This window comes from Nicotiana tomentosiformis, chromosome 11 (genome assembly GCF_000390325.3).
Source record: "Nicotiana tomentosiformis chromosome 11, ASM39032v3, whole genome shotgun sequence".
In the NCBI taxonomy this organism is placed as follows: domain Eukaryota; kingdom Viridiplantae; phylum Streptophyta; class Magnoliopsida; order Solanales; family Solanaceae; genus Nicotiana; species Nicotiana tomentosiformis.
In genome coordinates this window covers 93242497-93257468 of record NC_090822.1, presented here as the reverse complement: position 1 = coordinate 93257468, position 14972 = coordinate 93242497, and the positions used below count along the sequence as shown (strand labels likewise).

General features: G+C 42.0%; 1 protein-coding gene across 1 annotated transcript; it reads left to right on the top strand.

The window, feature by feature from the left end:
• The first annotated feature begins 5215 nt into the window (after nucleotides 1-5215).
• On the top strand, nucleotides 5216-7916 carry LOC138901855 (uncharacterized). Its single transcript, XM_070189651.1, has 5 exons — nucleotides 5216-5716; nucleotides 5974-6168; nucleotides 6558-6718; nucleotides 6788-7367; nucleotides 7614-7916. The coding sequence occupies exons 1-5, from the start codon at nucleotides 5216-5218 to the stop codon at nucleotides 7914-7916; spliced, it is 1740 nt and encodes a 579-aa protein (XP_070045752.1).
• Nucleotides 7917-14972: the final 7056 nt, after the last annotated feature.

Below are 14972 nucleotides of genomic sequence, written 5' to 3'. Positions count from 1 at the left end.
CTTCACCGAGTTCAGTTTCATATTGTATTTCTTTAGTATGTCAAATATCTCCTACAAATATTTCAAATGGTCCTCTGCTCGCAAGGACTTGACCACCATATCGTCAATATAAACATCCATTGATTTCCCTATTTGTTCTTCAAACATCCGGTTTACTAAGCGTTTAAACGTGGCATTGGCATTCTTTACCCCAAACGACATTACATTATAACAGTAGGTGCAAAATTTAGTGATGAGAGAAGTCTTTTCTTGATTGTCCGGGTCCATCCGAATTTGGTTGTACCCGGAATAGGCATCGATAAAGCTGAGTATCTCATGCTCGGCCATCGCGTCGATCATCTGATCGATGTTAGGTAAAGGGAAAGAATCCTTAGTGCATGCTTTGTTTAAATCTTTGTAATTTACTTACATTCTTAGATTATTCCCTTTTTTAGGCACTACCACTACGTTAGCTAACCAGTCCGAGTATTTAACTTCCTAGATGGATCTTATTTTAAGACGTTTCGATACCCCATCCTTGATCAACGCATGCTTGATCTCCGACTGCGGCCTCCTCTTCTGCTTAACTAGATGGAACTTTGGGTCCAAACTCAGCTTATAAGTGGTTAGCTCTGGTGGGATCCCTGTCATGTCAAGATAGGACTAAGCGAAACAATTTATGTTAGCTTGAAGAAAATCTATACATTTTTTTCTGAGCTCGGGGGTTAACCCCGTGCCTAGGTATACCTTTCGATTCGGTAGGTGTTCGATTAATATGACTTGCTCCAATTCTTCGACCATTAATTTGGTGGTGTCGGTGTCATCATGAACCAAAAATGATCTTGGGACACCGTAATCATCATCCTCGTCTACTTCTCATTCCTCCAGTTTGGCCGAGGCCGGCATCACTGAATGCTATTTAATTTCTTCCTTTCTTATAGGCTCTGCGATGTCGAAACCGCGGGCACCGGGATTGCCTCGTCCACAACGAACACCTCCTTTGCGGCCGGCTGCTCTCCGTAGACTGTCTTTACTCCTCCCGCTTTAGAAAATTTCAATGCCTGGTGCAAGTTTGAGGGTACTTCCCCTATGTTGTGAACCCACGACCTTTTGTATAGAGCGTTATACCTCATGTCCCCTTCGATCACATAGAACTTTTCTCTTGGATCATCCCGGCGGTTTTACTGACATGGTTATCTCCCCTTTAGTGGTTTCGCATGCCATGTTAAATCTGTTCAACACCCAGATTGCTGGCATGATTTGGTCCTGTAACCTCAATTGCTCTATGACCCTTGATCTGTTGATGTTGGCTGAGCTACCTGGATCAATCAACACACCTTTAACTTGAGATTTATTGATAACTACGGATATTACTAGAGCATCATTCTGAGGTTGCACGATGCCCTCAGCATCCTCGTCGCTGAACTAAATGGTTCCCTCCAGGACATAATCTCGGGTGCATTTTTCCCTTGTGATAGATACTTTAGTGTGCTTTATCATTGGTCCTTGGGGGACATCGACCCTGATATTTGACTGGTACCTATTGTGGATGTCGGCCCAAGTCACCGTCGGAGGCAGGTCTTATCCGTTCCATCTGAAACCTTGACACGAACTCCCTGAGCATCTCATTGTCTCTTTTTTTAACCTTGAAAAGGTCTGACTTCCCGGTCTCTACCTTTATGGGCCCGGCATGGGCTTTTACGAAAGTATCTGCAAGCATAGCAAATGTGTCACTGGAATTTGAGGTTAAGTTATGGTACAATATCATTGCTCCTTTGTACAAAGTCTCCCCTAACTTCTTGAGTAACACCGACTCAATTTCATCATCTTCCAAGTCGTTCCCCTTGATTGTGCACGTATAGGAGGTCACATGCTCGTTTGGATCTATGGTTCTGTTATATTTGGGGATATAGGGCATACGAAACCTCTATGGGTTCAGCTTCGGTGCTGCGCTCGAAGGAAAAAACTTCTGGATAAATTTCTTGGAATCCGACCCCTTTAATATCGGGGGTCCTGATAAGTAGGAATTTTGACTACTTATTAACTACTTTTAGATTTTGTTTTAGTCCAAAAGCATTTAATTGTATTCCCGAAAATTGATAGAATGTGCTAAATTGCAGGAATATTGGAAGATGGACTTCCGAGATGAAATCCAACTCAAAAATGAGTAATCTAAACTCAAGGCCATAAAAGACACTGAAGCTTAGAAGTGCGGACCGCAGAATATCATTTGCGGCCGCAGATGATAAAGGAAAGGGCAACAGATCTTTGTGCAAAGTGCGGTCCGCACATGAATTGTGCGGCCGCAGAAGATGGCTAGGAACAAAAGTTCAAAGAATGTGCATTCCAAGTCTCCGAGAAGTGCGGTCCGCACAGAAATTGTGCGGCCACAGAAGTGATGTGCGGCCACAGATGTAATTATGCGGACCGTAGAAGAGCAATATGCTATCGTAGATGTAATTTTGCGGACCGCAGAAGAGCACGATGCGACTCCAGTTACAATTCTGCGGACCGCATAAAGAAGGCCTCGCGGGCGCAGATCAGAATTATGCGACCGCAAACCTCCAGTTTCTACAAGTTGAAGAAATCTGCGGACCGCACATGGAATTGTGCGGCCGCAGAACCTCCCGAAGGGTATTTTTGTCCGAAATATTCAGCCTTGTATAAATAGGCGAGTTTTACAATTTTACGTCAACATTTGACATCAGCAGCTACAGTAGCCGTTTCTCTTTACTTCTCTTAGTAGTTTTTCATATTTTGTGCTATTTTAACATAGATGTTATCATTTTAATCTTGCAATATGAGCTTAATTATCATTTCTTCTTCTTTTTCTTCAATTTCAAGCATGAGTAGCTAAATTTTCACTAGGGTTGTGACCCATCCCTAGTGTGTAAAACTTATGGGTGTGTAATTTAATACTTATTTATGGTTAAATGTTTATTATTTAGCTTTGTTCATGCTTTAATTTGTGGAATTAATGGTTGCAAACATTAGTTCATGCCTATTTGACTTGGTCTCTACTTGAAAAAGAGAGACTTAGTCTAGAAAAACTTGGCTAACAAGAAATTGGGTCATTCGAGAGTTTGATAATCCCAATTAAAGTGTTCAACCTAGAGATAGTAATAACTCGACTTGAGCTTTTATCAATCGTTTTGTGCAATACCCATTTGGACTTGAGAAAGCCAAATTGGGCAAATCACTCTCTGACCGAGAGGTATTGCGTGGGTAATTAAGTGTTGATAGCTATATACACCCCGATCAATAAAATAAGCATTAAGGTTTATATCCCATTAGGCAAACACCTAGGCGATGGTTATAGCCCTTGGCTTTTTACAATACTTGAAAAACAACAAAAATAATTTCTTAGTTTTTTTTCTCAACTTGCACTCTTAGTTTTAAAATTAGACTTAAAAACAACTCCAATTTTTGAAAGTGTAAATTGAGATAGTTAAATTCACATACTACAATATATACTCCTAACTCCCATATATTGCTCCATGTGGAAATCTACCTTGCCTCTCGTTGGGTACTATCATTGCATTCGACCGTTTCATAACCTTGAATTGAGGTGTGAAATTGGACGAGATCAATTTTTGGCGCCATTGCCGGGGAGTTAAAAAGTGGTATTAACTATATATTTAGGTGTGTTTTTGAAATATCTTATTTTCATTCCTTGTTACTAACGTGTTGAGAAATTATAGGTGCAATCATGGCAAACAATGATCTCGGAAGCATAGCTTTGGGGGATGTGGACGTTGAGGATGATCAAATGGATGAGGTCCCTCTTGAACCTCAAGCAAATAGACAAGGCCGAGCGCCTAAAGACAATGTACCCGCTCCACCCCCACCTTCACCAAGAGCGTCTCAACACCGGGTGTTGCCGAATGAAGGATATGCAAGTGCTATAGTCCCTCCCTGTATTAGGACGGGAAACTTTCAAATAACCAACGTGATGCTCACTTTGCTCGAGCAATGAGGGTTCTTCACCGGTGCACTGGGTCAAAATGCATACAAACACTTGAAGGGGTTCATAGATACTTGTTTGGGGAGTAAACAAACTAATGTCTCTGAGGATGCCTTGAGGCTAAGGATTTTTCTCTTCTCTCTACGGGGGAAAGTTTTAGATTGGTTGGAACGTTTACTAAATCATTCCATTCATACTTGGGATGAATTAGCGGAGAAATTTATTTCTAAGTACTTCTCTCCCGGGCCCATGGCTATTCTTCAGGATGAAATTCTAGCATTCAAGCAAGAGCCCAATGAACCACTACATGAGATATGGCAACGATATAGAACAATAGTGAAAGAGTGTCCCAACAACGATATGACGGAGAACATTATTCAACAAACTTTCTATCATATGATCAATACAACAAACCAATGTGTAGTGAATCAACTTACCGATGGGAACTTTATGACTACGCCTTATGTGGAGGCGTGTGATATTTTGGATGATATGGCGGATACTTCATCAACGTTGAAATCCCGGGCTAATGTTCTACAAGGGGATCCCAATGTGATTCACATTCACAAAGAATTGCATGACCATGGGAAAGCCATAGCCGAATTGACCACCACCATGAACCAATTGGCAAAGGCTCAACTTCAACAAGTGCAAAACCCGAGGCAAGTCAATGCAATGGAGGGAGTAAACATGATGGTGAACAAACGGAGAACAAAGAGTCCGCAAGTGCAACAAAGAGTGGACAATTTTGTGCAAGATGATAGTGGATTTGATCAAGATGAATCTTACAATGACCAAAAAGAGGAGGTCCAATATGTGAACAACTTTCAAGGCAAAAGAAACAACTACCAAGTCCCTAGCCAACAACAAGGGAGACCTCAAAATAATCAAGGCAAATGGAATTCTCACAACCAAGGTAATTGGAGTGGTGGAAACAATCAAAAGCAATGGGAATAACAACAATAGTCAAGGCAATTGGAGTGGAAGCAATAATCAATGCAATTGGAGTGGAAGAAATAATAAAGGGAATTGGCATAAAAACAATAACCAAGGCAATGGGGGAGGCAACAATCAAGGCGGGTGGAATAAAAATCAAGGAAATCAGGGGTCCAGGTTTTCAAACGCCCCCGATGTATCAACAACCGAGCAACTCACCTCCTTATCCTTCCCATAGTCCTAGTTCTTCCAACAATGAAATGGGCCGTATTGAGAACATGTTCAAGTAAATGATGGAGAAGAATGCCGATTCCGATTACTAACTTAAAAGTGCAAATGGGGAAAATCTCTCAAGCTTTAAATTCTCATCCTAAGGGGGCACTACCAAGTGACACGGTGGTGAACCCAAAAGGTGGGAATAATAAGGGGCATGCCATGGTGGTTACTACAAGAAGTGGAAGAGGTGGGAATGCACCCACCTCAAGTCAAAGGCAACTTGTGGATGATGAGCAAGTGGTAGAAGAAGAAGAGATCCTGAACAATGTGGTGCAAGCAAATAATGAAGTACAGATTGATATTGATGACACTGTGGAAGAGACTCAAGAGGAAGTGAACCCGTCTAGGGATCATGTTATTGACATACCGGGATTGGCAGTGCAAAAGGCTAAGGTACCATTGCCTAAGCCACCTCCTCCATATCCTCAAAGGCTAGCCAAGAAAAATGTCGAGAATCAATTCAAAGAGTTCATTGACATGCTGAAGTATCTCTCGATAAATGTGACATTAGTTGAAGCCTTAGAGCAAATGCCTGGTTATGCAAAGTTTATGAAGGATTTGGTGACAAAGAAGCGGTCGATGAATTTTGAAACTATCAAAGTCACTCATCAAGTGAGTGCTATTCAATGGCTCCTAAATTAGAATATCCCGGTGCTTTCACAATCCCTTGTACCATTGGAAGTGCCGAGTTTGCTAAAGCTCTTTGTGATATTGGGGAAAGTATCAATTTGATACCTTATTAGGTTTTCAAGACCTTGGGAATTGGGTAACCAAGACCAACATCTTTGAGATTACAAATGGCCGATCGTACAATGAAGAGACCGTTGGGAGTGATTGAAGATGTATTGGTTCGTGTTGATAAGTTCATTTTTCTGGAAGATTTTGTTATTCTTGATTATGAAGTGGACTATGAGGTGCCGATTATTATTGGAAGACCTTCCCTTGCTACGAGGAAGGCTCTTGTTGATGTGGAAGCCAAAGAACTCACTTTCCAGGTGGGTGATGAAAATGTGGTATTCCACGTGTGCAAATCTATGTGATAACCGAATAGCAATGAAGTGTGTTCTTTCGTGGACTTGGTGACCGATGTAATTATTGATGATACAAGTGTCACGATTAATGTGGGTGATATGTTGGAGGCCGTCTTGATCAACTTTGATGATGACGAGATGTATGGCTTCATGGAATGTGTGAATTCTTTGCAAGGAATGGGGTCGTACAACATGCACCTCGAAAACTTTCCTTGGATCTTGAAAATAGGAAAACTCCTCCTACAAAGCCTTCAATTGAAGAGACTCCTACCTTGGAGTTGAAGCCACTGCCTCTACATCTTAGGTATGAATTTTTTGGCCCTTGTTCTAATTTACCGGTTATTCTTTCCTCTTGTTTGACTAATGTGCAGGTTGACTCTATATTGGCGGTGCTCCAAAAGAGGAAGAAAGCTATTGGGTGGACTTTGGCATATATTCGGGGGATAATCCCCGCATTTTATATGCACAATATTAACTTGGAGGAAGATGCCAAACCATCCATTGAATATCAAAGGAGACTCAATGAAGCCATGTAAGACGTGTCCAAAAAGGACATCATCAAGTGGTTAGATTCCAGGGTTATCTACCCCATTTTCGACAGTTCGTGGACTTCTTTGGTGAAATGTGTCCCAAAGAAGGAAGGCACAACAGTGGTCACCAATGACAAGAACGAGTTGATTCCCACAAGAACAGTGATCAGGTGGAGAGTGTGTATGGACTATCACAAACTAAACAAAGTCACGAGGAAAGACCATTTTCCACTTCCCTTCCTTGACCAAATTCTTGATAGGTTGGCCGACCGTGCTTTCTATTGCTTTCTAGATGGATATTCGGGCTCAAACCAAATCCTTATTGCCCCGAAAGATCACGATAAAACAACTTTCATATGTCCCTATGGCACTTTCTCTTTAAAGCGGATGCCGTTTGGCTTATGCAATGCACCAACGACTTTTCAAAGGTGTATGATAGCGATCTTTACGGATATGGTAGAGGACTACCTTGAAGTCTTCATGGATGACTTCTCAGTAGTTGGGGATTCCTTTGGTGATAGTTTGGCAAATTTGGATAGAGTATTGGCAAGGTGTGAAGAAACGAACTTGGTGTTGAATTGGGAGAAATGCTATTTCATGGTCGAGGAAGGCATTGTCCTTGGCCACAAGATTTCAAAGAATGGCATAGAGGTCGACAAGGCGAAGGCGTGCGAAGTTTCTTGGGTCGCGCGGAGTTCTACCGGCGCTTCATAAAGGATTTTTCTAAAGTGGTGAACCTATAGTGCAAGCTCTTAGAGAGATATGCTAAGTTTCACTTCAATGATGATTGCATGAGAGCCTTTGAATTGCTAAAGTTCAAGTTGACAACCACTCCCATTATCACCGCTCCTAATTAGAGTATTCCTTTTAAGCTCATGTGCGATGATAGTGATGTAGCGGTTGGAGCAGTTTTGGGCAACGCATCAACAAGGTTTTTCATCCGTCAACTATGCTAGTAAGACCATGAATGATGCCCAAGTCAATTACACTGTTACAGAGAAAGAGCTCCTTGCCATTGTGTTTGCAATTGAGAAGTTCTGCCCATACTTGATAGGTGCAAAGGTTATTGTTCATATGGATCATGCGGCACTTCGCTATCTTATGAGCAAGAAAGATTCAAAAGCTTGGTTTATGAAATGGGTTCTATTGTTGCAAGAGTTTGATATTGACATACAAGATCGAAAAGGGAGTGAAAATTAAGTGGCGGACCACTTGTCTCATTTGGAGGAGGAGGGGAGGCTGCATGATGGCCTTGGAATCAATGATTCCTTCCCCGACAAGCAACTCTTGGCTATTTCAATGAAGGAGGTGCCATGGTTTGCGAATCTAGCAAACTTCCTTGTGTGTGGAATTATCCCAGATGATTTCTCTTCAAATCAAAGGAAGAAGCTCAAACGGGATTGTCAAGATTATTATTGGGATGAGCCATACCTTTTCCGGATTTTTACGGATAGGGTAATTAGAAGATGTGTATGGCCAAAGTGTTAAGTTGCGGTTTCTATTGGCCCACTCTTTACAAAGATGCAACTGATATGGTGAAAAGATGTGATGAATGCCAATGAGCCGGTGGAATCTCGAAGAAGAATGAAATGCCTCTCAGTACCATTTTGGAGATTGATATCTTTGATGTGTGGGGTATTGACTTCATGGGTCCTTTTATGAGTTCTTGTGGAAATACCTGCATCTTGGTCGCGGTTGATTATGTGTCTAAATGGGTTGAGGCCATTTCTCTACCTAACAATGAAGCGAGAAGTGTGGTGGCATTCTTGAAGAAGAATATTTTCACAAGATTTGGTATTCCGCGGGATATCATAAGCGATGGGGGGTTGCATTTTTGCGACAAGACTTTTGACACTTTGCTTGGCAAGTATGGTGTCACTCATAAAATTATGACTCCCTATCATCCACAAGCTAGCGGTCAAGTGGAAGTTTCCAACTGGGAGATAAAGAATATCTTGTCCAAAACAGTGAATGCTAACTGGACGGATTGGTCAAAGAAGTTTGATGATGCACTATGCGCTTATCAGACTGCTTTCAAAACTCCTATCGGGATTTATCTATAGCGGTTGGTGTTTGTCAAAGCTTGTCATCTTCCGGTAGAACTTGAGCACAAATCCATGTAGGCTTTAAAGAAGTTGAATCTTGATTGGGATACAACCACTAACTTGCGGGTTGCACATTTGAATGAATTGGATAAATTCCGGTACCATGCATATGCAAGTTTGTCCTTGTACAAAGAGAAGATGAAGTACATTCATGACAAATACATTCAGAACAAGGAGTTCAAGGTGGGCGATCTTGTTTTGTTGTTCAACTCACGGTTGAAGATGTTTCCCGGAAAGCTGAAATCTAAGTGGAGTGATCCCTTTGAAATTGTGAGTGTGAAACCTTTTGGTTCTTTGGACTTGAACAACAAAAATGATAAGGTATTCCGAGTCAATGGTCACCGGGCGAAGCATTATTTGAGAAAGGTTTATGATGGTCACGTGGTGGCAGTTATTCATTTCAAATGATGGTACTTTGCGTCGTGCCGCGACGTTAAATCAGGCGCTTCTTGGGAGGCAACCCATGTTTCTTTATCTTTTCTTTTCTTCTTTTGTAGATAGGCGTTATTTTTATGCTAACTGGATTTGAAGTGTGTTGCAGGGATGAATGTACTTTACAGGAACTGTGTCCGAAAAATTGGCTAAGTATGGAAAGAAGTGCGGACCGCATGTACATTGTGCGGACAGCATAATTGTGATTTCTACATCAAAAGGGAATTGCGGTCGCACAATTACAGCGCGGACCGCACAAATTGAAAGGAAAAAATGCAAACTCTCTGAAGTTGGTTTGTCAGTGAAATGGCCAAAGTGTGGCCGCACATCAAAATCTGTTGTCCGCAAAAAAAAATTGCGATCGCACTGCAAATTCTGCGGACCGCAGATCAGCAAGGGCTTTTGAGAACCAGGTAACAGAGTGTGGACCGCAGTAGGAATTCAGCGGCCGCACTCATCCCTTTTTCCCTTAGTCAGACCGTCCAATATAAATAGTAGACATAAGGCTACTGTTTATTTTTTTTTCCTCTCTAAGCACTCACAAATCTAAAATATTGAAATCGTCTATTAAATCATTTGCCATACACAATCAACATCTGTGATCACTCATTTGCAGTACTTCATATCTCGTATGCCTCAATTACTTCTAGAATTTTTTATTTTTTAGTTTAGTTTATAATTTGTTAGTATTAGGCCATTTGTTAGTAGAATTGAATTTTACAACCATGTGGGGTTTAAACTATAGTGGGTCAACTAGTAATTGCTCTAAGGGGAATGGGTGAATTGATTTTCATGCTTAAATGTTAACACCATGTCAAATTTGTGAAAACAATAGTTAAACCTAGAACTCTGCTCGTAAAAGTTTTAAAATCTGCGGCCGCACAAGAAATTGTGCGGTCCACAGAAGTTGAGATTAGGGTACATTATTCAAGACTAATTCTGTGGCCGCAATGAAAATTATGCGGACCGCAGAAATCCCATCGCGGCCGCAAAATAGCCCACTCTCTGTCATCAGAGAGTTGGCATTTTGGTGGTATTTGATGTGCGGCCATGATAGAAAATGTGCGGACCACACTCCGATTCTACGACTGCACTGACAATTGTGCGGACCACACTTTCAACTTTGCGGACGCAATGCAATTTGTGATGTCCGCAATGCCCAACCTGCGGCCACATTGATTATTCTGCGGACCGCACTCCCCTACCCTGCAAGCATGTTTTACACTAGGTTGTTCACTGTTTCATTGATGTGTTCTTGTATGTTTTTACTTGAATTACAATTGACACTTGCTTTTGCTTGGTACAGACAATAGTTAGATCACGAGGCAGAGGTGATACCTCAAAGGGGAGAGGTGATACCTCAGAGGGGAGGGGTGAACGTTTCAGGGGCCGAGGCAAAAGTACTTTACCCCTAGCCCTCCAAATGATAATCACAAAGAAGGAGACAACCGGCCGAGTAAGAAATGTGGAGCCCTCTGAATCCAGTTCTTATGCCCCATCTAGGGAAGCATCGGAGGGCAACTCAGTTCAAGAGCAGTCGGCCATCCAATCAAAGCCATCGGGGAGGTATCAACTCCGAGATGAGCCTTCAACATCACATAGCACCTCCGAGGGTTCAGAGAGGCAAGTCAGGCTTCTGAGCCCTCCTCTATACCTGTCTCTAAGGCACCAGCAGCTATAGTTGATGATATTCTGGATGATGGCTGACGGGGAGATACCACAGTTGTCGGCCTTGAGTGGTCTAAGAAGAAAGAGGTCTGGGAGGACCGGTTCATCAGTCTGCCTGCCTTCACAACTTTCCGTGGGTGGTGTCCAATGAGATCGCCCACTCTTGAGCGACAGTTCCAACTTGAAAAGTACAATTCGGTAGTCTTAAGGCAGTTCTGAGAGCGGAAGGGGTGGAGTTGGTTCAACTAGAGCGCAGTGGACGCAAATGAGTATCTTGTCCGCGAGTTCTATGCCAATGTGGCGCACATAAAGAAAGGGACAAAAGTGACCAAAGTGAGGAATCTGAAGGTGCGGTTTGACCAGCACACATTGAACACCTACTTGGGGTTTGATGATTTTGAGCCTGTATAGTACTTGGAGAAGCTGGCAATGGGAGATGCAGCTCGCCCATGGCTAGCTGAGATTCTTGCAGCTTCGAGGCCACCACCACCATGGGTCATAGTAGGGGTTCCTATTCAGCAAAACACCCTAAAATATGAGGCGAATGGATGGAAGACCTTTGTCTGCAGCAGACTAAACCCGTGCTAGAATGAAAAAAACCTTCCTATCCCGGGAGCAGTTCTATTCGTCTCCATCATGGCTGGGTACACGATCAATGTGGGTGTCGTGATGTCGACCAACATGTCTGTGGTCGCAAGGCAAGCTGATACCTCCTACCCGTATCCCAACACCATTACTGAGTACCTTACAGATGCACTGGTGGAGCCGAGAGATTTTGATACGAAGGTTCGGGCTAAGAAGCCCTTCTCATGGTATTCTCTGATGGATGCACACAATCCTAAGAGAAAGGATCAGCTGACTACCAACATAGGCCAATCTGATGAGCCATCGGTGGTAGCTGCAGAGACAACCGACATATCCTCCACTTCAGTAAAGCCTTCAGCCAGTGCAACAACCATGCCCCACCTTCAGCCTCAGTGTCTTCCATCTCAGCTTTGAGGCCAATGCATATGCCCACTGCTCCACTTTCTGCGCTGCGAGTCTCACAGATACTGGCGAGCCTCAACAACTGGATGTAGAAAGCTACTGCAAAACTGTCTGACTTATTCAGTCATGTTGCAGCACAGTCCTCCATTCCGACACCCCAGATTCCCCCCACAATTGAAGAAAGCTTGAAGAAGCTCTTAGAGAATCAGAACATAATTATGGCCACTCCTACATGGGTCAGTAATAGAAGAGCTGAGAAAGGAAGTAAAGAAGATGCAGTAGTCCCAAGCCTCCAAGAAGTCAGTGGACAAGCTCTGGAGACAGGTTACTAAGCTTGCAGCAGTCGGAGATGTTCCATTTGATATGTTGATTGATCCACACCATCCAGGCTCAGATCCTACAGTACCTATAACACCAGCTGGCCAGTTTGAGGAGCCAGACATTGCTGTTGACACTGCCGAGGTAGTACGTCAGATGTTCATCAACCCAGCCACTCCCGGAGTTGAGGATGATGAGATCCAATTGGATGAGGCCGAGGTCGGTGCCACTACTGGGGACACAGAACCATAGGGAATTTTCTTCACTCTGACCCTTCCTTTACTCTTATTTTGTTACACATTGGGGACAATGCTTATTTTTATTTGGCGGGGGAGATGGGTGGAGTTTATTTGATATATTTTGATGATTCTGAGACATTTGTCTTGTAATTAACTTAATAATATTTTCTTCTTCTTTCTCATTATGTATATATATTCTCTCTACTCTCTCATTATGTATATTTGTTACGCTTTCAATAGTTTTTGTTTTGTAGCTTCTTTTATGTTTGTTTTCTTATTAGTTAGTGTTTAACTAAGTAGCTTCTTTTTGATTTAATAGCTTTTTTTCATGTTTTAGTAGATAATAAGCCTTTGGTTATCTTAATGCCACAGTTCTTTCCAAAGGTAGTTTTTGTGCGAACCGGGTGACTCTTCCCAACGATGGATGGCGTGACAACCTTCTTAAGGGATTGAGTCCGTTTTTGGTATTTAGGTAATAATAGTAGTAGTAGAAATGAATAAAAAGACCTAATTGAGTCATTCTCGAAGATTCAAACATGCTTCACTTGGTACCAACGCACATAACTACGCGCTTATGGTTAAAAATAAGGTGTTTTTGAAAGAAATAGCTCTAGTTAGTGACCTTGTGACTCTTGTGTTGACTTAGGCAATCACTGAGTGGTTTAGGCGAACCATAGTGATCTTCAATATTGAATATGGTCGTTATGGGCCCTAGACTCTATCCTCTTTAACAATCCAGCTGCGTGAGAGGTGAGATGTTTTTGTTGCAAGTCCAAGTTCCCATGTGAATGGTCTAGAACTTGCCCCGAATATGTTTCAAGGTGAAATCTTAAGTTTTGCTTGGCTTGAGAAGTGATTGTAGGTTTCCTTGACTCACTTGAAGTTTTCCATTACCCACCAATGTTGTTATCCCTAGTCAACACATTTGAGGCTCAAACCTTTCTCGATTGATAACCATGTCACAAGCCTTTACCCGTTTTGTTGTGACCCTCTCTTGGCACCCGAGCTTTTTCTAACACTCTTGTGAAATAATTAGTTTAAAAACGTAAGTTTGTGGGAGACGAGAAACTTAGAAAAGGTATCAAGGCACAAAAAGAGAAAAAAAATTATGAAAAGGAAAGAGCAAAAATAAAAATGCAAAAAGAAAGTGAATACATGGAAAAGTTAAAGGGGTTTAAACAAAAGTAATATTGCAAAGCATGGAGAAATCAAAAGAGGAAAAAATGAATGTCATAATCAAGAAAGAGTGATGTTAAGTTTCTCTAGTTTCCCCCAAGGAAAAGAAAAATGCCTCAAAGAATTGGCAAAGCATGAGCCGATAACAGAAAATGGAGTGCTTAAGGAAAGATGAACCCTCTCTATCATAGCATATCCAACCGTAGTCCAAAAGCCTTCATTCCATTCCGAAAAAGCCCTACGTGATTTCAAGCCGAGTGAGCTTACATTAGTGGTGATCTACATGAGGGGCAAGCCTATGGTACTTAAAGCCGTACTTGCGACCTTCTTTTGAGAGAGATGAGTGAACTTTTTGAAACTCTTTTGATTGAGTGCTAAAATTCTTAAGCGAGTTAGGCAAACGGAGAGTAGAGTAGGAGGAGTTTGGGATCCATAATTACCTAGATGAAAGAGAGAGCTTCCTTGATGAGTAAAGTCAACTCTTGATGCTCAAGTGTCACATTAGACCTATTTGTGCATAAAGGTTTAACTTGTTGCCTTGTTGATAATTCATAAGTGGTGTGGGTAATTGTTTGTCTCAATTGATGTATCAATGACTCGCCTTTGATTAGCTGGAATGGACCTTAACTTGTGGAGGTGGGAAATAATTTATTTGCTTGAGGACAAGCAAAAACTTAAGTTTGGTTAGTTGATAAGTCGGGATTTTGACTACTTATTAGTGTCTTTTAGCTTTTGTTTTAGTCCAAAAGAGTTTATATGTAACGGATAAAATGTGCTAAATTGCAGGAATATTTGAAGATGGACTCTCGAGATAAAATCCAACTCAAAGAGGAATAATCTAAACTCAAGGCCATAAAAGACACTGAAGCTCAGAAGTGCGGACCGCAGAATATCATCTGATGCAGCAGAAGATGAAGGAAAGGGCAACAGATCTTTGTGCAAAGTGAAGTCTGCACATGAATTGTGCGGCCGCAGAAGATGGCTAGGAACAAAAGTTTAGAGAATGTGCATTCCAAATCTCCCAGAAGTGTGATTCCCACAGGAATTATGCGGCCGCAGAAGAAGTGCTACGCGACTGCAGATGTAATTATGCGGACCACAGAAGAGCAAGATGCGACTGCAGTTATAATTCTGCAGACCGCAGAAAGAAGGCCTTGTGGCCGCAGATCATAATTATGTGGCCGCAGACCTCCAGTTCCTACAAGTTGAAGAAATCTGCGGACCGCACATGGAATTGTGCGGCTGCAAAATCTCTCGAAGGGCATTTTTGTTCGAAATTTCCAACCTTGTATAAATAGATGAGTTTCACAATTTTAGGTCAACTTGTGACA

Excerpts from the sequence above, each read along its gene's own strand:
- LOC138901855 (XM_070189651.1), top strand. The coding sequence starts at position 5,216 with ATGGGGAAAATCTCTCAAGCTTTAAATTCTCATCCTAAGGGGGCACTA. Across the intron at positions 6,169-6,557 it reads AGGTGGGTGATGAAAATGTG|GTTGACTCTATATTGGCGGT; the intron begins GTATTCCACGTG and ends ACTAATGTGCAG. Across the intron at positions 6,719-6,787 it reads AGGAGACTCAATGAAGCCAT|TTCGTGGACTTCTTTGGTGA; the intron begins GTAAGACGTGTC and ends CATTTTCGACAG.